This window comes from Coenobita brevimanus, chromosome 25 (assembly GCF_032717465.1).
Source record: "Coenobita brevimanus isolate Jiangsu-jjx chromosome 25, ASM3271746v2, whole genome shotgun sequence".
NCBI lineage: Eukaryota > Metazoa > Arthropoda > Malacostraca > Decapoda > Coenobitidae > Coenobita > Coenobita brevimanus.
The window spans coordinates 7767504-7792226 of NC_136978.1; the positions used below are offsets into that span (position 1 = coordinate 7767504).

The 24723-nt window shown below is 39.9% G+C and overlaps 1 protein-coding gene across 1 annotated transcript in view; it reads right to left on the bottom strand.

Moving 5' to 3' along the window:
• The window catches only part of LOC145393857 (calpain-A-like), a 214627-nt gene that overhangs the window by 177591 nt on the left and 12313 nt on the right, over nt 1–24723 (bottom strand). The window contains exons 2-13 of the mRNA XM_080267913.1: nt 23325–23474; nt 21656–21757; nt 20328–20357; nt 19727–19846; nt 17759–18085; nt 14544–14639; nt 14097–14186; nt 12898–12993; nt 12121–12219; nt 11467–11568; nt 2399–2494; nt 479–556 (exon numbers count right to left, since the gene is read on the bottom strand). Of these exons, the coding sequence (XP_080124039.1) occupies nt 479–556; nt 2399–2494; nt 11467–11568; nt 12121–12219; nt 12898–12993; nt 14097–14186; nt 14544–14639; nt 17759–18085; nt 19727–19846; nt 20328–20357; nt 21656–21757; nt 23325–23401 (1313 nt within the window). The 5' untranslated portion in view covers nt 23402–23474. The remainder of the gene's footprint in view (nt 1–478; nt 557–2398; nt 2495–11466; nt 11569–12120; nt 12220–12897; nt 12994–14096; nt 14187–14543; nt 14640–17758; nt 18086–19726; nt 19847–20327; nt 20358–21655; nt 21758–23324; nt 23475–24723) is intronic.

Genomic DNA, 24723 nt, shown 5'->3' on the forward strand with positions numbered 1-24723 from the left:
ATAGAACTGTGAAATACTAGTGTACCGTAACTGGAAAGTTTGGTCAAGAGCAGTTGAGTGAGTAATTAAGAAAATATAAGTGACATTAGGAATGAAAGATAACATAAGGGGAATGCGTTATCCTAGAAAGTTTCCATTATTTGATGGTGGGCAGAACCAGGAAGATATTGTTTTGTTTTTTTGTTTTTTATGGACTGCAGTGTATGGAAGAACAACAGAAGGGGAACATTACTGACAGAGGAAGCAAAAGCATTTTGTAAAAATGAATCATCCTACAAATATTTCAGCAAGTTCTTATGAATGAATGAGGAGCTGTGAACGGTGTGATGATGGTAAAATCAACAGTTTACAATATGCTATATGAACTCGTAAATGCTACTGACTACAATAGGTAAATGCAAATACACATTAATACATAAAGCAACCACCTTGCAATAATACTCATCTCTCCAGAAGCTGAATGACCAGCAATCCTTACCTGACAATCTTGCCGATGATATTGGAAGCAATGGCTCCACCTGAATGAGTTGAACCTCCACTGCTCCCGCCACCACCACTGTGAATGAGGTTCAGGTTTTTATGCTTTCAGTATTCCCATCATAAATTAGAACTATACAGTACATGAGTTAAAATACAATGGGATTTTTTATACACTCACTACTCGCTTTACGTTGACTTGGTATACGATAATTCGCTACAACAATAACAGAAAGGTTCCACCCCAAAATCCGATTTCCGATGAATTTCCCACCATGATGATATTGCCCTCGGAAAATTTCGTACGAAGCGCCAGGCACACGCAAGGCGACAGTTGCTTGTCTCAAGCAAGATGGCAGCCCCAGCGTGCAGAGCATTGTTTTCGTTCAGTTGCGATCCCACAATCCCTTCAAAGCCCTGTCTTTTCCACTCGTTCATGTGCCCCCCCCCCCCCCGCTATCATCACCTCTCAGCCAAGCATCGTGCTACAGTAGGCCTATACATTGCGTAGCACCAGGCCAAAGTTACTCAAGTGTGATTGTTGTGTTGTTGCAACAATTAACTGTACGTGAGTAACAATGCCTGTGTTGGTGTGATAATGTTTGTTTTGGTCTTGGAGGCAACTTGGACTGACACAGGAAGTGATTAAGGTGGGTTGTGATTTTTATTTCAGTCTTGGATAGGTGACTTTGGGAGGCTGAGTTGATGTAATCCCGTTTTATAATGTGTTTCGATCTCCCGATTTACGATAAAATCGTTAAACATTAACGTACAACCTGACGTAACCCCATCGTATAACGAGTAGTGACTGTATACAGTAACATCTGATTTTTCACAAGATACACAGGCATTTATAATTATATATACCACTATGGTAAACATGACAAAAAAGCACTGAGAGAGCACATACCTCTGTAATTGCCATCGCCATTAAAAAGGATCCGGATCCAGAACCACGGAGATATTGAGTGGAATACATATGAAGTGGATCTGCCCCCAAATTTAATCAATTGTTCCTTGACCTATGGCCCACTCTTACACAAAATTTTATTGAAATTCACCAAGAACTTTTGGAGATATTGTGCAGGATACATGGGATTCAGAACCAGATCCGCCACAAAATTTAATCAGTTCTTTCTTGGCCCATGGGCCACCCTTCCACAATATTTCATTGAAATTCACTGAGAACTTTTGGAGATATTGTGTGGGATCCTCCAGATCTAGAGCCAGATCCCCCCTGCCCCAATTTAATCAATTCTTTCTTGGCCCATGGCCCATCATTCCACAAAATTTAATTGAAATTCATTGTGAACCATTGGAGATATTGTGTGGACACACAAACAAACAGACAAACATAGGTACATACATAACCTCCTCCAACTTCATTGGTAAATATGAACCTGAGAAATATATTGGGGTAGAGGGTGCCACCATCCACTCACTCAATGCAACACTGCTTTGGGTGTCTGCCCATTCCTCTCTTCCTTCCTTCCTCTTCTGTCTTTCTTTCCTTTATTCATTCCTCTTCCTTCTGCCTATGGGTGACTACACTGAGTGACAAGCCAAATGGTTTCCTGTACACCAGGAAATCATTTACTGTGCTGGGTGGTAACCATACAACCAAATTATGGCACCTGGTGATTTAGTGGGTAATTAAGGCATCCCAATCGGATTGAGCCAGTGTAGGTTTATATCCAAGGGGAGGTTGAGGTTTATTGCTCACATAAAGCCAATCAGCAATGAGTGAGGCTGGTCACCCTCATCTTAAATGTCAGGACCAATTTGCCTAGCCCTGGGCTCTTACGCTCCTCATGGGGCAACACAGGATTGGATGATGGATGGATGGATGGATGGACTATAATCATAACCCCAACCCTCAGACTTATCTTCAGGCTGAAGAGGTTATGCAGATATGACTCACCCAACCAGTCCTCCGATGACACTTGATGCGATGCCAGAGAGTACATCATCCTCGTTCCTCTGTGGCTGCCCACCACGGCTGCTCTGGCCACCGCCCCTGAGAGATGTGGCTGGTTTTAGGGATGGTAATAAGTAGACTACCTGTGGTCAACAGACTTGCAATTCCTTTACATACCTAAGCTTCCATATAATGAAGTCAGTGCCCAAACTGTCTGATTATTATTGACTAGACTGGCAAGATTTTTATAAGTTCTTGACAGTTTTTGAACTTCCAAACTGAGAGTGATTCAGACTTACTTGACTTTTATTGAATAGTTCGGTAAAACCTGTTTAAGTTTTGACACAGTTGCTATGGTTAATATCTCATAAAGGGAAATACCAGCATAATTATTGATGACCTATATTTCACAATCTCTTAATGATCAGGTGCCTCTAGTTCCCTAATACAGAGATTTCTGCCAACCTCCTGCCAGCCACAGGGAGGGCAAGACAGCTCAACTTGGTGCTGGTCCCAAGCCTGGATAACTGGGGAAGCTGGCATCAGGAATGGAATCTTGCTGTAAAGCTGGCAAAAGCAAACTGATCAAGCTGTATGGCGAAGACTGGTCAAACACATCAGCCCCATATAGATGTGGGAAAAGATGGCAAAAAAGAAGAAGACAATTTTGCCATCCACCATGATTATTAATGACCAGTTTGCCAAGATCTTTCAAAGCTCTGACAATTTCTTCTCTAGGTTATGCTGCAATGACATGTGTTATCTGCCACTCTTGTAACATTTTTAAAGTGAAATTGGTGCAGTTATGGCAACTAAAATTAATTACAGTATTGTTCCACCTCAACATGTGTCCAAATTTTCATCTTCTAATTCTGTTACAAGATCTTAAAGAAAAGGATAATAAGGGTGGGGAGACATACTGGCAGCTCAACTACACATCAACAGACAGTACAAATTATTAATTTTACTTCACTGATATATAGCTTGCCTGGAACACAGACCTCTAGAGTGCAAGTACAAGTTTTCTACTTATGTAGTCTCATTTGGAAAATAAAAGAACAACATAAATTGTTACATAATCATAATTTTCTTTTATACTATTCTTACCTTCAGTGAGAACAGCAACTGATTTCGGATAAGACAGAAACCTCATACAACAATTGTATCAGGTATATGAGCCATAACACACTGAAAATAACCTATACACTATGCTATTACTTACAATCCCTACTCAATACAAATTGTCTTTCTGACAAAGTTTCATCTTTTCACAATATTACCTAATCCCCAACAATAACTGATGAGTACTGTGTAACATCCTACATATTGTTCATAAGAGCCCAATTTGTAAAAGGAGAGAAAAAAATACATATGACCAAATCTTTTTATATGACCCATAAAATTTTCAGTTTTCTATATCACCCGAGGTAAAAACTCTATTCATCAAAGGTGTCAATATCAAAAATCAACTCCTCTAAACGAAAATACAGGAAGTCATTGAGGAACACGGTTGATATGGACTGGAAAAGGGCTGTGGTAATTAAACACGTATTACTCACACAATATGTTTGCATGTACAATGGTACAATTTAGTCTGCTAACTTTCCAAAACTCACTTTTACCCTTTCTTACCACCCTACCTCACATAAATTACTCTCTACTTTCAGGTAAAACAATGAGATATAATTCTTGTAGTTAATCCACTCACTCAATGTAGTGCTGCTTTGGGTGTCTGCCCTTTGCTCTCATCCTTCCTTCCTCTTTTGTCTTTCTTTCCTTCATCCTTTCCACTTCCTACTGCCTATGGGTGACTTTACACTCCCTCTTTTGTCTTTCTTTCCTTCACTCTTTCCCCTTCCTTCTGCCTATAGATGACTCTACACTGAGTGACAAGCCAAATGGTTTCCTGTATACCAGGAAACCATTTACTAGGCTGGGTTACCATACAGTCAAGCCTCAGTAACTCAGACTAATTGGGGGGTAACTCAGTCTGAGTTATGCAACTGTCTGACCTACACGGGTTTGTACTGTACTCTAAATCTGCATAAATCATCACATTTTCATGCATAGAAGTATTACGGCACACCAAAGTACAATACAGTATATTAAAACTATGACATCTCTTAACATTGCAGTAACCCCCCCCCCCAAAAAAAAAAAAAAATCACGAGCGATGCATTCCAAACCCCCTCGCTAATTCTTGACACCTTCCTGAAAATGACATTTATCGTTAGTAGCCTATGAATCACCGTTACCATAATGCGTTACCCATAAATAAACATTTCTTGTTAAATCTGATTCCATGTTGTTTTTAGCTGTTTGGCTGTGACAACTCTTGTTTGATTCAAGGTAATGGCAGAAGAGACTGTCCTAAGTGTTTAACTAAACCTAACCTAACCTAGCTTAAATGTATCTAATAATTTAACAAGGCCTAACCTAACCTACAGTTGGGAAATTGGGAAACAAAATCCATTTTTGAGCATGCAGAGTAAGTTTCTTCCATTACGCTGGAAACAAACAATTGTAGGTATGGCTTAACAGCTTAACTCCTCAATATCTGTGGATTAAGAAATTTGCATGCATCCCTGGCCGGCCCCGGAACAATTTCTGAAGTTTTCAAATCAATTTATTTTTCTTAAAGATTTGAAGAGAATTGTCTGGCACACCTCACAATGTGTTTCTTAGCTTCCTAAATCCATCCTCTGATTCGCTATGATTCGCAGAAGAATTCATAAAATTACAGTGCATGTGCCATACGAGCGAAAACATCCGAGATTAAGCGACCACCGGACTGCTTGGGATGGTAGTGTAGGGTCATGTAAACATACCAGTGGCCTTCATTCCCTTCCCATTATTGCTCACTGTTTTTTTATAGTTTGCGTTAACTTGCCACCGGTACTGTAAAGGGTTGTTCAACACCGGGGGTTATTATGGGGTTAATGGAATACACTACTGTTTGTATCAACTCTCTCTCTTTCACATATACACACAAAAATGAACAAAAGAATGAGCGCTAAAAGTACGTTTAACTCTATGCATATGGTCGTGTAAATATACCGGTGACCTTCGTTCCCTTCCCATAACTGTTAACAGTTTTTTTATAGCTTGCGGTAACTCGAAATCACTGACATCGGTACTGTAAAGGGTTGTTCAACACCAGGGGTTATTAAAGGGTTAACCCCTTAAACGCGGCCGTGTACAGTCGATCCCCCCCGAGTGGCGGGGTTGTATCGCGGTCTGAGTACCTGTAGGAAAATATTCGCCAAAAATCAGAGATTAACTCTAGAACATTATACTTGGCATGGCAGATAGTACTTACATTCAGCTTTCTCCAGAGACAGGTGTTGAGCCTTCATGGACTACCCAAGGACTTGTGGAGACTTGCAAAGTTGGGTAACCAAATCTTCACTTTCACACCTCCAGCAACCCGGTTTCCCCTCTACCACAGCCTCATTCTGTCACAGTAAACCTTATACTACAACGTAAAGGTAGTTAGGAATCCGTATTTGTACAATAAGCACTGAAAATAAGGCTAAAATCAACGGAGCATACAGCCGACATGCACTGTGGCGGCGGTCTTCCCATCACTCAACAAACATTTCCATTTTCACAGCTAAAAACATGTATACTACATTATTTTCAATCATATTACTTCCCAAAAGATCACCACAGTGCGCTTTTTATTCTGCCTTACGGCCGCCACTTTACTCTCGTTCCTGTCGGCCGCTTGCACTGACTGGGAAGAGCTAGAACTTGCCATAATGTCACTTTGAAAGCCTGCGGTAAACTGACGCTAAACAGGGGCAAACCGTGAGAAAAAAAAGCTAGTGTTACAACTGGGGAAACAAGCCTTTCCTAGTAGCATAAACTGCTTGTGAAAGGAGAGCGCAGATTTACAGTTCTGAGCGCTCAGAGCGCTGCCATGTATCACCGCCCGGCTGGCCGGGCCGTGGTGGTGGTGGTGGGGGGGGGGGGGGGGAAACGCGATATTTGGCAACAACTGAGGTCAGTAGTACAAAGATAAAGTATGCTAGTTGTAGCTAGAGGGTGGTGGTACTGATAGACAATACCAGCTGGAGCCTGCTTGCCCGCGGTTATTCAAAATTTACTAGAATCGCAAACGCGACGATCCGTCGTTATGTCCTTTTGGCCGAGCGTCGCAAATAAGACGATCCGCGTTTAAGGGGTTAATGGAATACATTACTGTTTATATCAATACTCTCTCTTCCACATATACAGTAAGACCTCACTGTAAGGGACTAATTGGGGCCCAAACCATTCCGAAAACTGTGAAATTGCGATAAAAGCAACATCCTGACATCCCCCTGCTAATCAGGACTTTTTCCGATATATCAGACATTAGTCCTGATTGCATGAAAGGTTTTTAAATGGTTTTGGTTACCACTGCAGTACTGTACTGTGTTGTAACTTCACTACATTAATGAAATGGTATAATAATACAGTACTGTACTGTACAGTGATAAACATGTCTTTTACCTTATTGCAGTAAACATAGCTGAAGTGGTCAGACAGTCCAGATTGCTTCTGGCTTTGTCGGACTTTTTCCAATATATAGGAATTTAGTCCAGTAGCTCCTAAAGTCCGATAAAAGTGAATTCTGGACTACTGAAGTCCGTTATATCGAGGTTTTACAGTACACAGAAAAACGAACAAAAGAATAAACGCAAAATGTACGTTTAACCTTTCAGCAGAAAGACCTTACCAGTTTAATTCATATTCCTACAGTTTATTTTCTGTATTTTTCCCGAGTATTTTTTAAAGGAAAAACTGGCTAATTAGTGAAGTCGGCAATTACTGTATAGTGTTCCACTGTAGTAATAAAATATCCACACAGAATACGGTGAGGATAATATGAGAATAAAAAGTAAAGAATAAGGTGAGGATTCCAGTAAGTCAGTGGTTTTGGGAATGGATTTTCCTTAACAGAATTATACTAGTGTTAATGAAAGTTTTCCTTTAAAAAGGTCAAACACACACTAGTATACCTCAATATACGATACCCCTAGATGCATTACACCAGCGTAACGATGGGGGTAGAAATACCACCATACCCCGCCTAACGATGGCCAAACCCCGGTTTAATGATGGGGTTTGATTTTTAACTAAACCTGTGTGTTTAGGTTGATCTTTAAACTGTTTCTAGACTTCTATTAATGTGTTTTAGCCATAGGTGAGGTGAACATTATCATTTTGGGATACAGTTTACTAAGCTTGATTTTTTCCTGACTTATATATGACGATTTTCAGATATTATTGGTTAGTTTTAGTGAGTTTTTTACAGGTGTTAGGCTTAGATTAGCTTCTTTTACAGCCGGCAGGCCATTTAGATTGGCTTCAAACTTGTTTTTGGGCTTATATGGGTGGGTTTTGGACTTGGTTGGGGGGGAAACTCAGGCTGAAAAACGCATCCCATTACTTTACATGTAAAAATTACCCTGATGTACGATACCCCACCTAATGATGGGGTTTTACTTAATCAATTACATCGCTAAACTGGGGTATACCTGTACTGGAAAAAAAAAAAATGTTTCTTTTCTGTATTTTTCTCGATTTTTTTTTTTTTAAGGAAGAAATTGCTAATTAGTGGAGTCATTAATTGTGAGTTCAGCAGTTATGGGGTTCTACTGTGTATTTATGACAATTCTGCAAAGGAAAATTTTTATGACATTACATACAATAACTATGAACTTTTTGTATGCCCGTTCAGTGACCCCCCTGTCCAACCTATACGGAGATGAGTTACGAGAGTCCAGCTTACCGAGGCTTGACTGTATAACCAAATTATGACCTGGTGGTTTAGTGGGTAATTAAGGCGCTCCAGTCAGATTGAGTCTAAGTAGGTTCATGTCCAATGGGTGGTTGGGGTTTATTGCTCATGAAATGCCACTCAGGGATGAGTGAGGTTGGTCACTCTCATCTTAAATATCAGGACCAACTTACCTAACCCCGGATTCCTCCACTCCTCATGGAGCAACATGGGATTGGATGATGGATGGATGGATGAAGAGCATGAATGATATTAAAATAGCATTAACAAAAAACAAAAGTTAGGCTGAGTACCTGTGTGTTGTTGTTAACAAAAAAACAAAAGCTAGGCTGAGTACCTATGTGTTGTTGATGCTTAGCTCTGCAGCAATCTCCCCCCAACTCTCTCCCCCAATATTGTTGTTGTCGTTATTGAGATGTTGCTGCTCTGGCACTTCCTTCTTCAACATCTGAGTTGAATCCTTCAATGGTGCTTTCATTCATGTCATGTTTATTCACTACTTCTACCTACTTCATTCCCTGCTCTAACTCCTTTACTATCTCATACTTCTGGGCATACGTGAAGATGTGCCACTTGCTGGGTGACTGGGGTTGCTCATGCAGCATGACTATGAGCCAGTGTCCTCGCTCGACACACACACACACACACACACACACACACACACACACACACACACACACACACACACACACACACAAATCTTGCTGCATAACGCAGGCAGAACTCGGTGAGATGCGAGAAAGGACTGAGAATACTGGCATATGCCCAGAAAAGGTGCCCAGATGTAAGCCAGCCAATCATGGCGAGTCTGGCAAGTGACGTTACTGCACATGACTTTCAAACTGTGTTGCCAGGCGAGCTGACACTCCCTGTGTAAGATCGAGATTTTCCCCACGTTGATTATGACCTACCACATTATGCTGACCACATAAGTAAAAATACGCATCACTCAAGGACTGACTGTACAATAAAAATAATAATAATAAATCACTTTAAATATTGGCTCTACCTCGATGTACACAGAAATATGTTTTATGTACAACTAAATAGAACCCTCCCTAAGCAGTGCAGGTAGATGGACTCACTTGATCAGGTTGCCAATGTACTGGGAGGCCATGCCAGAAATTAGCTCATCACGGAAGCTGCTGCCACTGCTGCCACCACCACTTCCTCCATGGCCACCCCTTAAGGCATAACAAGCAAGCAATATAGATGAACAAGTGCTATGATGGCAAACAGGTAGTGGCTCACATATAACCCGTACCGTGCTAGGGACTTAGATCTATGTCCCTCTCTAAAATGCCAGGATATAGATCTACATCCTGCAGCACTGAAAAGTCACTGAAGGCAACCAAAATAAAAAGGAAGGTAATAACATATCTCGCTAACTTTGGACATTTCTCCACTATGCCTACAACACTTATTTAGGAGCGCGGGAGGCAAGTGACAGTCTTCTCAGGCTCACAGCCGCTCTGCTTTCTCAGTAACCATGAAGATTTCAAAGGTCAAGAGACACCAACTTAATTCAACAAACCTCTGGCTTTGGTGATTACTTTTATGAGTGCTAGGGATCTTATATTGATGTATTAAGCCAATTTAACCCAGCAAAAAAAAAAAAAAAAAAAAAATCCAAAATTGGCTGGCATAGATTTTTTTTTTTTTTTCCCCCAGCATGGTACGGGTTAAGGATACAGAAGGATACAAAACACTACAGGTAATAATGGGACAAATAAACTGTATACAAAATATAATAGGTGCATGTGGGAACAAATAAACTAGGTTTCAAAAATGGGCAAGATCTGGGACAAAGTTCAGCTAATATTTCATCTCATCACCTTCTCTCTCTCTCCTCTCCTGGATAATATTCCTACACTGAGAGGGGCTTGGTATGCTTCGCTGATCACAGATTATAATGCATCAGGGAAGACAATGACAGATATATAATAATAGTGGGTAAACTTTTGTCCCTGACTGTGCATAACATAGAAAAATATCATAAGAGTACTGGGCAATAAATATACCCTACTGTAAACACAATAAAAAACTCAATAATATAGAGAACAATAAAGAAAAGTATAATTACCATGTCAAAAGCATATACGGTTGGTATAAAACATAATATATACTGTACAGTACCAACAATAAAGTGCAATGCAAAACTGAAGTAAAATGGAGCAACTGCAAAACACTGTGCCTGCATTCTCATACATAATCTACAAGAAAAACTAGCAAATAAGGATGAGCTCATTTACATTCTGTATTTTGAATACTCATCATTTCAGTCACAGTACAGCATAGAACTGGAACACTGCACTGCTCAGCCTCTGAAATATATGCATAAAGTGCAGTCCTATGTTAGCCCTTACAAGATGTGGGGGTGCAAAGCTAGTCTACCCCAGTTCAAAACATTTAACAATAAAACAAAAAATATTAAAATACAGTAGTCATGCAAAGAAAGACAAGCTAAGACTACACAATATGCCTCTAATGAACAGGAAACGCTTTGGCCTGTGAAGTTACCTGCTGTGTCACAAGCAAGCAGGAAGGAGGAGAGAAACTCATTAGTACAGCACAATGACAACAAAATTAAACAAAATTAAAATACCAGGATATATCTGACTTAGGTTTATAATGAACCACATTTTGTAATTACCTGGTCATCACAAGCAAGCATTCAAAGGGAGAAAGATTAGTATCAGTAAAAAATAATTATAGGATATATATTGAGTAACTAATTTCACACACAATACTGAAGTATGGTAACATCATTTATAATAATCATTTACCAGTTACAGCAAAATAGATATGCCAGAGTAGTTTCATGTCACAAGCATTCCTCATTATAAGTCAAGGATACGCTACAAAACACCAACTTTTTCCCATACGATTGGTGTCTTCAATGTGGGAATCGGCAACGGGGTTTCATTTATCAGAACAAAATTTTACAGGCAAACTTTCAATAGTTTACGGTAAAATTAACCTACTCATGATCAGCGCAAGTCTTGTGTTTTATTCCAGCTAATGCCAGATGATACAGTACATTTAGCTGAGAATGAGCACTGGAGGCAGCACTCATACTAGTATCATTAGCAGCTCATTCACAATTGGGACAATTCTGATAAGCTGTTCCAGGTCCCGCTACTGCCAGACAATTTTATTCGCTGAAAGTTTGCTCATAGGAGCCTGGGTGTTATTTAAAAAAAAAAAAAAAAAAAAAAAAAAAGAGCGGGGGGTCAAATTATGCAACTTATTATGAGGAATTTCTGTACAACAGTTAGGCTACCCAATCAATCCGCTGACAACACTGGAGATGATACCACCCAGGAAGTCACTGTTGACCTCCCCTTTCTTGAGGGCCACAACCCTCTCATCCTCGCTCTCCTGGCTGCCATGTGAATAAAGTGTTAGTGTTTACTCAAATCAACATCACATCTCAATAGCATAAAGACGGCATCAAACTAAACCACTGTTCCTCTGATCCTGGCATTGCTAAAAAGGATACTGTACTATAAATGTCTTGTTTTCAGTGGTATGAATTGTTCAATACTGTAAATGTCTTGTTTTCAGTGGTATGAATTGTTCAATACTGTAAATGTCTTGTTTTCAGTGGTATTAATTGTTCACGGCAAGAATTATGCCCACATGCACTAATTCAGCATGTGAAATTCATCCATGGACACTCAACCTTATCATGATAATTATAAATGATAAATTTGTCAGGGGAACAAAGCATAGCGCGATGTCTGCTTTACTGGAGACTGCAACATGATTTAGATATTGTATTCAGATGAAGGTAGTAGAAGCAGGGAAGAAAAATGAGTTATATTTAGTAAAACACACAGTGCATGCAGTTAGATTTAACATCATAGAAGACACTCCTTGCTGTCTGAACTCTAATGATATTCAGTCATAATTCCAGATTCATTGTCTTTTTTACCTCATGATGTTCTGGACGATTTTTGAGACAATGCCAGAGACGATAGGACTGTTGGCGTTGGCATCCTGAGTGGGGAGGATCTTGCCCTCTTTGTCCTGGCTGCAGTGGCCCAAATGGACTAGCTTAGCAATGGTTATCAATATAATGTGGTTTGTTATTGCCCAATGTTTCAATTACTCATGACATACCTACTGACTTGTGAAAAAGTCGAGAATGTAACCAAACAAACTTATATTAATGCACAATGCATTCCATATACTATACTTTGAAGTGCTGAAGTACTACACTGTGAATTGAATGGCTAACAGTTCCACTTTTAAAACCAGCACCAAAGGTTACACTACAGTGATATATTAGCAATTCCATTCAATTTATGCTGTGGTATATTGGTTTGAGCATGTACCACTGACCAAAAGTTTAAGTGTACAAGCCCACTAATGACCACTGACTGATGTCTGGAAGGGCATCTGGTTGCATAAGGCTACATGCATCAGCCGAAGTCATCTTAATAGAAGCAATGCTATAACCCTTCGAAGAAAGAAGCACAGAGAAAACGCTTTACAACTGCCACCTGAAATGCTGGTATTAAAGAAAAAGAGTATTATGCCTGGAAAATGGTTGGTAAAACAGTAACAACAATATCCAATCTCATATTACCCTCTGTGAAGTGTAGTGGTCTGAGACTGGGCTACTATAATCCAAAAATATTAAGGGGTGGTGGCTGGCCTTTGCTGGTGCTAGTTTTACAAGTGAGGCCAAAGTTGACAACAAAACTACCTGACAATCTCCTTAATGACTGCTGATGTGACGGTGGCTACAAGATCATCACTGACACCACCCGAACTGGCAGCTGTGGGGGCCTGAGGCTGACCCCTACGCACAAAGGCATGATCAGAACAAGAAATGAATGGCAGGATGAGGTGGAAGCAAATGGGTGGAGTGGATGGAGAGTACAAAATGGATGATGACTCCTTTGTTGTATTACCTAGCAGATTAACAATGATCTAGTCTATAGTATATATATTACATTCCTGCTCAAGAGATTCAACAGTGTAGAATCTGTTAAGCAGTGGAAAAATGGATGGAAGGAATAATACATGAAAGAGCTTAACTTCTTTTATATCATTCACACTTCAGGCTACTGTACACAGTGTGTGTACTTAATGAGTCTCAGAGCATGGGGTCTGTGTAGTCAGCTATGTTACATAGTGCATATAAAAAACTTAACCTCTATTCTGAATTTTCCCTCCCATCCATTCTATCCACTTCACACTATCAGAGTGGATGATGAGCCAGTATGAAATTGTAAGAGAGTATAAGAGTTGATCAGGGAGTGGATGCAGGTTGGGATGAAAGGAAGAAGGGGATAAAAATACTGTATTATCAAGAGTTATATGTCTTGTACATTTCTAAGTACAGTAATAAAGTACAAACTCTCAATCCAAAATGCTTGGGACCTAATGCTTTACAGAAAATGGAACATTCTGGAAAGTAGAATGATACTGTAATGATAACTAGAAAATTTTGTAAAAATAGCCTACATTACCATGAACTGTAAATGCAATAAATTACCTTGTGCTGTATCAGTAATGTATCACTTGTGGCAAATGCAACAGTTGCCCACAAAAAACCTTGTCTTCAAATATTCAGTGAATGCATGAGGCCTGATAATATCAACAACCTCCTAAAGCATCAAAAAATATTTTGAAAAGTGGAAGTTTTTGGATTTTGGATGTTTGAATTTGGGATGTTGTACCACACTAAATCTATTCATAGCTAATGTGTTCATCATGAGCATTTATCATCATTATATACAACCTGCAAGACAACAACAAAAATCATATGTTCATGATAAGATTTTCATTATACATGTACAGCAGCAAGTAACAAAAAATGCACCTCAATATAAAGCATGACTTTCTAAAAATATTTCAAAAATCTTCATAGCATGTCAAGCGCTCCAGAGAGTTCAGTACCTGACATTCTTCACAATGCTGGCAACAATGCCGGACACCATAGAACTATTCAGCCCCGTCCTCTGCTGCGTGGACTGCCCGCTCTCACCACTTCACACCCATCAGTGTGTGAGGAAGCAGTGTTATAAGAGGAACCAGTGACACAATTAAGTTTCCTGACATGCTATAGCTACATTTCTTGCTTTATACCATGTCAATTTGTAAGTGAACATTTTTTTTTTCTTTTACAAAGTATGGCTCTACATATATATATATATATATATATATATATTATGATTCAAGAATGACGACTAAACTAAGAATGACATAAAATAACTAACTATCTGCATGACTGTACAAATTTCATATACTGTGGAGTATAGTACACATCACAGCCTTAACCACATAATCATGCTGAAATTTAAGTATACACAGGCAATGGTACCATACTATAAACTGTTTGGGTACCTGAAGAGGTTACCAATTACGGATGATGCCATGCTGGACATAAAGTCACTGCCACCGCTGCCACCACCACCGTGACCCTGGTTCCCTTGGCCACCACTAGAGGGAGAGCCACCATAAATTCAATAAATGAAACATCATTTGTACATTACAATATGAAGCTTTGAGGACTTTCAAATATCACCAAGGGAAAACAGCAAAACTATTTTTCTTTTTCCTACAAAGCTGTGATTAGAGGAAAGCATGTACAGTATAAATTTCATGGAATTTTTTGGGAGGGAGGGAACGGAAGATAAGTATTTTAGTTACGAAATATTACTGTACAAAATGGGTTGCAATGGACATAGAACTGCTGAATCCTCAACCTACAATGGGAAAAGTTGTCAGAAAATTAATAAATTCCTGGGACTCTGAATGAATCCATCACTGGGAAGACTACCCAAAGTTCTTACTAATAAATAATGTTCTAAGTTTAGTACTTTATTAGGGTAAAAAAAAAAAAAAAAAAAAAAAAAAAAAAAAAAAATCTTTCAGTGAATATGGTACTTTTCCTCCAAGTTGTGACAGTCTATGCATCTCTTCTCCATCTTGGTAGTTTTCATATGTTGTAAACCAACAAGTGTAATCTACCTTATCAGTTTCGACTGGCTGCTTAAGAAACTACTGTATATGTTGTATCATTAGGAGACTTTAAGCTGAACTCTCTCTGAAATTCTGAAAGAGTTATTAACATAAAAAAGAAATATAGGAGTTAAAGTTACAAACTGGAGAAATAATCAAAGAACTCCCAGGCAACAAAACCACTGAAGAGTACAAAATTATCATGGAATGTTCTGAAATACTCCTTAGTATTTCCAGTACATGCACAAACAGAAAATCCACAAAGGTATCAAAGCACTTCAAAACATGGTACTACCAGATAAAACAAGCATAAATTAATGGTAAACAATCAACAAAGAAATACACACACAAAAAAATAAAAAATCCATACAATACTCATTGTTCAATACAGTAAGCCTTCCTTTCTCTTATTTATAATCTGTACACTCTTCCTTTTCTTGATCTTTCCTCCACCACCTACCTCCGCTTGGCACGGCTTCACCTCACTCTGCTGTACTTACTTCAATTTTCTCATTTTCTTGTTCTGCTTCATACTGCTGTACTCACATCTGCCTTGTTCTGCTCCATTCTACTTTTACAACCAGGTCTGCTCTGCTCTGCTCTGCTCTGAACCACTCTTTTTCCCTCTGCTTTACTCCAGTCTGCACAGTGCTGCCCAGTTCCACTCTGAAATTCCCCCCCCCTCCCCCTTCCTCCCATCCCCACCTCAAAGCCCTGCCACTCACCTCATCATGCCACCAATGTAGTTTGCTGCCATTCCCGAAATGAGCTCATTCATGCCATCACCCCGTCGCTGACCCTGACCCTGACCCTGGTCCTGTCCCCCTCTGTAAGGTCAGCCCGGGTTAGGAAAGGACATGAGAGATCGGAAAAGAGAAGCAAGAAGGGGAAAGTCAAGCAAGATTACACTATAAAAGTCAAGCTAAGTTAGGAATGGAGAGGTACTGTAAATCCCTTCACTCTGATGGTGTACTTTCCATATTATACTTGTTATCTTCGTGCCAATCTTACAGCTTAGGGGACACATCTTGTAGTGTTGGGGATGATGAATGCTATATCAAACTCCTTTATTTGAAATGTCTCTTCTTGGGTGAATAAAATCATTTGCACATAGCAAAAACAAAATATAGGTGTACATCACTGGACTGAAGGGGGAAAGTTGGGTTAGATGAGACTGGGTCACTTGCGAGACCACACAATTATGATCAGGTTGAGATTAGGTACCCTATGATGAACTGTGGACTGGTGATGTCAGACTATTAGATGAATTTATATATGACTGTGAGACAAAATGGGTATGGTTTAACCAGAATGTAGAAAACAATAACTAAAAACAGGCAAAAACTTCCAAGGATAAATGAAATTTTATGCTGCTGTTGCTGCATTATTCCTAGGCTCATCTGGTCATGAATCCAGTGGACTACAGGCTGATGTTAACATTATTTTGCAGTCCCTCATCCTTCCTTCAGGGGATAGGGAGGAAAATGGGGATGTTTGTAAACCTGGATGCAGAACCACCTAATTTTAATTATGCCACTAAGTGAAGGTGTCCCTCTCCAGCACCAAAATTAAATGTGTATATAGCAGATGAAATTACAAGGGTCAATGGGGTTAGAAGCAATACGAGACATAATACTGGGTTAACCCTTTCAATAAAATTATGTTTTTACTCAGGGTTTTATTCTTCCTTGCTAAAGACAATTTTACTCAACTTAGGAAAGACCTATGGTACTGAAGTGGTCATATTACCCTCCTGTTTGTAATGTGTCTCATAAGCTGAATTACCTTGTTTATATTTTAGTTTGAGTAAATAATGTCATGGTCATAAACTAGTAGAAGGAATGACACTTCATGAGAGTTTTAGTAATGTTAATTAAGAAAAGGAGGGCTGAGGTAAGGTTGATGGATACTACTGTAATTCAAGCACCAGGTAAAGTAATATAAGGGTTCAGATAAGAGGATTTCATGATAGGTTTGTAAACTGAGTCATAAGCTACGAATAGCTCGGTTAAAAGTAAGCCCTGCTACATTAGATCATATATTCTCAAAGTAGTTATTGAATTATAATGAACTGGATATGAATCGCTAGACAAAAGGATAAACCTGAGCTGAGAATAATCTAAAGGGAGATGTAACTGTTTATCATACTGGAACACACATCAAATAGAACAGCATTATGGCTAACAGCAAGTTTCTGTCCCAAACAAAACTACTGCAGTTAAAACCATATGATATACAGGCTAATATCAATTCAACAAAAGAAACACAATAATATCTATATTCTAGTCACACATGATACAGAATACATTAGGCTACAAAGATGGTAGTATCTATGGAACATAATTGAAATTCTTATTAGTCCAACACAACACAAGGTATTATTCAATCCAATTTCTAGGAGCCAGTTCAGATGCAGAAACCAAGAAATCATCAAGTTCAGCAAACAAACACTGGAGTTCCAAGTTAGGGTCAGCAATGAGCACAGCAGAAGTGTGGATGTCCCAGGACCGCTCAGTTAATGAGACTGCTGTGGTCTCACTTAACCAGGGCAAGGCTCTTGAAGGCACCCAAAAATGAGCAAGGGAGGTGGTGCTCACCTCAACATACCACCGATGACGCTGGCTGCTACACCACCCAGGTCTACTCCTCCGCCACCCTGCTGGCCTGGCGGTGGTCCATACCCACCACCATACTGGCCCTGAGGGGGGCCATAGGGCCCTGGACCATACTGACCCTGAGGGGGTCCATAGGGCCCTGGATCATACTGGCCTTGGGGTGGACCATAACCTCCACCTCCATACTGGCCTTGAGGTGGACCATAACCTCCACCTCCATACTGACCTTGTGGTGGACCATAAGGGCCAGGTCCATACTGACCTTGAGGACCCTGGGGTCCAGGACCATACTGACCACCACTCTGGTTACTGGTGGTCAAAACAACCACAAAATCATTATTATATGTAAAACCAATATTGTGATAATGTGATTATTAATAAATGCACATGTAAAAATATTCTACTCAGAACCTGAACTGAAAATAAATGAAAAGGAGTACAGTATATAACAATAATAATCACCATCATCTTGACCTCCTTTTCCACCTAATGATGGGGTGAGGTAAAGTCAAGCGAGCAATAAAAGAAATTGACAGAAGGAGAAGCTAACCATAAGTCTGCCCACTTAAATATGGCAAACTCCCATTCACTTACCATTCAAGCCTCCAGAATCCTACGTCTGCCTAAAAGGCATAATCATTCACAATTACAAACTTCACATCACCTATCAGCATGTCATCACCAGGAAAAATCAGGGATGTCAAACCCTTGTCATACAGTCTTCAACACTTGTATAAAATTCTTCCAAACAGTTCAATCCAGTCAGTTTCCTAGCCTCACCTCTATATACCTCAGTTCTCATGCCCTTTTTTTACTATATCTATCTGCCTTCTTCTTGGCCTATCACACTTCCTCTCACCTTTAAACTACTTCAGATATAGCCTTTTCACCACTCAGTTCACACCCATTCACATGATCATATCATCTAAGCACATTCTCTTCGACTCTTGTGTCCACATACTTCCTTATTCCACAATTTCACAAAACATATTACTTCTTATCCTACCTACTTCCACATTCTACACACATTTCCCAACAATCCAATTTCAACTGATCTTCTATCTATCTATCTATCTACTGCCAGACACCTCAATACCATTCGGGGTGGCCACAAACAAATCGTCTCCATGTCGCCCTGTCCCCTGCCATTTCACTGCCCTTACTCTTGACTTTTTTATGCCATACCAGTCACACACCCTTATGTTTATGTAGGCAATAAAACACTACAACTTCTTCATGCAAGCCTCTCATAGCTGCCAAACTCACACCTCTTTCATAACAAAGCTTTCAAAGCACCAGCCACTTTCTTTCCTGGTGCTACTTTACTTTCAACATCTAATTCATCTCTCTCCATTCATCATCACGTCACATTATGAATCAGCTTCTCTCTCACCCACCATCACTCTGCTGTTATCCATATTTACTTCCCAAAGCCCAGTGTCAACAGATATCAAGAACTCTTTACACCAAAACACTGCACCGAAGACCAATCTACAAAGCTCTTGTCCATTACTTGCAAGCAACACAGCATCACCTGCATACACCAGATTTGACATATTCTGCCCTTCACCATTCACTGTCAATGCCATCTCTTACTCAATGACTCAAGTTTTTACCTCTGTAATAACCCCATCCATATACTGTAGGGACATAACACAATCTTCAAATTGTCTCGCTCCACCACCGATCTTAAACTGTGAACTTCGATGCCCACCTACCCTTATACAAGCTTCACTACCATCATTCAAAAGCTTACCAATCAAACCATACATATACAAAACCTTCATGAATATAAAGTACTGTATACATAGCTCAACACGTGAGTATGACATACCACCAAAGGAATGAACTGCAAATCAGCTGCTCATCTCTGAAAATAAGTGTACTGTATAGGATCACAGACTGTGAAGCCAGATCAACAAAAATGCCAGTTGTATGGCTGGTACTGACCCTCCTAGAAATCCACCAATGAGGCCTGACAGAGCATCTCCTCCCCCACCACCCTGCTGGCCTCCCCCGTAGTACTGCTGCTGACCCCCACCCTGGTACTGACCTCCATCACCCTGACCTCTGCAGGGGATTTTATATTCACACGACTGTTAGTAGGACATATTAAAACACAGATTGATAATCATGTAGTACAAAATTCAACTTGGTTTAGTCTACAGGTATTAAGTGGTGCTGCTTCAGTTATTAAGTAGTACATAACATGGCAACATGGCAAACATAATAATAACAGAGATGACTGTGGTTATCCAAATACTAAATAAACTATTATTAGGAAGATACACACATTAAATAATGCTTGAATAACTTCTGGCAAGTTATGGTACTATACTGTTCTACAATCTTGGTTAAAAAGTTTACTACAGATACTAAAATGAAGTCAAACAAGGAGACAATTAGGTTATTAAGTAGAACCAGTAAGATAATCAAGTGTTTTGCTAACACATACCTTTCATACACAGCAGCACTGTCAATACAGGCTATGCATAATCAGTGCCATTAATACCAGTTATTAATACAGCTATTATTATTATTATTTACTTACCCATAGCCTCCCTGGGGCTGGTTGCTTGGCCTGAAAGAAATGAGATGTCAACTGAGATCCTGTTTTACATTGCTATCAAACTATAACAAGTCCATACAGCTACCTAACATTTATACTCTGTATATACCACCTGTAATCTCTAAACAACTTTTAGTATCAATATAATATTGGATCCCTACTTTAAATACTGTAACAACATATCATCAATACTGTATGTAATGGACACCTGCATCAAAAATTAAGCCAAAAATACATTAGGCATACAGTTACTTGATATTGGTTTAACTTATAACCTTTACAGCACAAAAGGTCACCTACATAGCAAATTAAATAATCTTATATTTTCCTTAATAACATAATTAATAGTACTATTTACTGCATTTCGCTGTCAGGAGCCCTTCAGTCCAAGCAATATATATGTATATATACTGTGTATTTGTTATGCTGGTAAAGCCTTACACACTTTTTCAGCTTAAGATGTTATCAGACTGGGCCCCTTCAGCCCAGTATATGATCTGGATTATATTGTTGCAGAAGCCAGAATGTTATTCAGCAGTTCTGGTAAGATATCTCCATGCTGTAGGTAAGGGTTGAAAGACCAAAGAAGGAAACCACTCTCAGCAATGTTACCTGTATCCCCAGTACAGCTGCATAAACTACAACATTAATAAAACTCTGACCTGATCCCTCTAATTATACAGACTTTCATAACCTCCCCTCAGTGACCCAACACCCAAAAGATCAAACCTTTAGGGCAACCAATCTTCCAATGCCCTGACCTCACAACACACGGACTTCTAACACTCTCACACCAACCAAAAACTGACTTCTGCTCACCCAGCCTCTGTTCCCAGCCACCTGACCTTCCACCCTTCTGACTCCTAATGACTTGATCTCCTACCAATTCAATAACTCACTAAACTGACTCATGATCTACCTTCTCAATGACCTAATCTCTAAGCTACTCAACCTCCAAATGACCTAATCTCTAAGCAACTCAACCTCCTAATGACCTAATCTCTAAGCAGCTCAACCTCCCGATATCTCTAAGCAACTCAATCTCCCAATGACCTAATCTCTAAGCAGCTCAACCTCCCAATGACCTATTCTCTATGCAGCTCAACCTCCCAATATCTCTAAGCACCTCAATCTCCCAATTACCTAATCTCTTTGCAACTCGATCTTCCAATTACCTAACTCCGTGAACTAATATCCCAATGAATTGCCTTCTTAGTAACCCAATCTTTCAATGAACAAAGCCCTCTGTGACCCAGCCTCATGACCTTGTGATTCCTCCTCCTCACACTCTGACCTGTGACCTGACTAACCTGAGAGTGCCGAGATCATCTGTGACCTGGTCAGTGACGTCCTTGTATCGTTGCTGCTCCTGCTGACCCCCTGGCCTGTGGTTGTCCCGGCTTGATGACTGCCTGCCCCCGGGTTAGTAAGGTCAGGTTAGGTTATAGGAAGTTTAGTGAAAATCACACAGGCAGCTGAAGAAGTACAGCAAATTCCATACATGTGTATGTGTGTGTGCTTGAGAGAGAGACAGACAGACAGAGAGAGAGAAAGAGAGAGAACTATGACGCTTGACATCTGGGTGCCACTGCTTTCAGTGTTTAGCTTTGTGCTTGCATGTGCTTAAATGCAAGGTTACAATTATATGTGTTTCCTGGGGCAAAATACATGCACAGTTTTAACCTATAAATTCAAGAACGTGAGAGCCTATGTGCATGCAAGTCACTGAATATTATGTGAATGTAGGTAAATATAAATGGTTGTATAAGCAAATAAAAATGAGTGACTATAAATACACCTATGTATATGTGAACGAATGTATATAAATTTGAGTGACTACATTCATGTTAAACAGATGTATGAGTCAATTCATCCATGTTTGTATGTACATTGGAGTCGCCTAATTCGTGTGTCTGTAGGCCGCGGATTTGTAATCCGCAGTACTTTGCCCAACCATTCCCTATTCATTTTATTCCGAGGAAAAAACTTGAAAAACGCAGTTCCTAAGTTCCAAAGTGGCTCATTTCCAAGGAGATTTATAATATCCGGGCACCCATGATGTATTCCGTGGCTGCTTGCCAATCACAGACAATCTAGACCCAGCAGCCAATCACAGCCCAGCCCTGGTGGCAAGTGTGCACACTACAGCCACCATGTTTTGTTTACCTCCTGTCCCGCCAACTATAGATGTGTTCCCCCATGAGTTCTGAGTGCTACCTGGCATTATTATTTTTTTTTTTTCAAGGTTAACTCTCCCTGGGCTCTGTTATGGATGGCCCCCACCTCCCAAGGTGCCTTAATTGTTGTTTAATTTCACTTAATTATTGTTTATTTCCATTACCTACATGTATTAAATATTTCTAAGATTGTCTGTTTGTGTTTGCTGTTGGCTTGTTGGGTGTACGTTGGTACTGTAGGGGGGTTCCACGAGGGTCCAGACTAAATACCCTTTTTTCCCATCAGTTCTTAACTCTATAAACCGTGGATTTCATAAACCGCGGGCAGGTATTAGACGACTCCACTGTGTATACAGTAGCTGTGCTGTTGCATGTGTAAGCTTGTGTGACTAGTTGTATGTGAAGGTAATTGTAAATATGGGTATCTATGAATAGATACAAAAATTAGTACTTTTATCACATTTTCCGATACCAAACCAACAATTTATTAAAACACATGAAGTAATCAACATGATTACTGATTATCTTAAAATTGCTCTTGCTAGAACTCGAACATAATTATAACTCGAGCATATTACGGTATTTTATGAATTAATTTACCCTGAATATCAAAGTTACTTTAAGTGGCTAGAAAATGGTCAAGCAAGATAATTTAAAGGGCAAACTTATCTAAACAGGGCTTAGGAGCTGGCATTCATGCAAGAATACCATCGGAATCCCCGAGTTACTTTTATTCTACTGCATGCAGCGTGCTATGTTATGCTATTTTTATTACCATATCACTTATTACTTTATTCCTCACCTTCTCATCTCATCCTGCGCCGAATCCACCACATCCTCCAGTATATCCTGACCAACGCCTTTCAAGAACCCAAACATGGCGCCGGTCTATCTTCAGCCGGGTACGGTTTGTCTGTTTTTGAGTTGCGCTGTTGATTTAATTTAGAATTCCCTGTTGCCAGTAAGAAAGAATGACAGATGAAAGAGGGGCATAAGTATATAATATTAAGAATGTGAAAACATCTGAAATTCCTACAGGCACGAGAAGGAAGAGGGAGAAAAGTACGGTACACAATATTCACGAAAAATGCACAAAATACAAAACGCATAGCCTTCAGCCAAGTAACAACACTTCCATGACTCGAGTTGCATTTAACGGTATAATATATTTCCAAGCAAGACATAAATGGACCACTAGAAGGCGACAAGCTCTTACGTGATCCCAAACCTTCATGAATTTAGGTGGAGCCTGCCAAAAACCTTGCACAGGCACTCTCCATTCACATCTTCTTAACTCCCTCCCGCTCTCCCTCACCCGCTCTACCACCTCCTCAATCATCATCATTCTCTCTCTCTCTCTCTCTCTCTCTCTCTCTCTCTCTCTCTCTCTCTCTCTCTCACACACACACACACACACACACACACACACACATTTACTCAATGCCTCTCCCTCGTTCAATCATTATCATCATATCATCATCATCATTACCATCATCACCATCACCAACACAACCATCATCTTTCGCACTTCATCTCACCAGCATCAGTACAGGTAAAGCGTTGAAAACCTAAAGTTCCTTCCGTTAAAGTCCCGCGTCAAAACAAACCACTTTTTACATAACGAAACAAAAAAATAAAATAAATAAATAAAATACAGGGCACTGAAACACGATCAGAAAAAATGGGGGGGGGGGAGGGGAGGGGGAACCAAACACCGAAGAAACTCAAGTCAATACAGCAAGGCACCATGAACCATTACACACACACACACACACACACACACACACACACACACTTAACTTCAAAAGGAGGGCTGTATTTCTTTAATTAACAACGCACAATGCTGATGATACCAAGGAGGCAACAACCAACATCAACCTCGTGAATTAACTAAGCCATCAACACAGAGCTTGGGAACAAAAGCTGTCAGTTTACGAGTTAGCATCGTTGCCAGGTGATGCAGCACCGCCCGTCAACTAGAGATTACTACTTGATGTACGCCAGCCGGGTGCCATTATATCTGGTAACACTGACAGATCACTTTTACCAGCATGTAAGATTACTCTCTCTCTCTCTCTCTCTCTCTCTCCACCACAATTACGTCATTTTTCAATATAATTTTCGCAAATTCTCCAGATGACTAACTTTACTTTAGACTTCATAAACTTTAAGGGTTAGGTAGGCCTTTACTGTCCACTAGC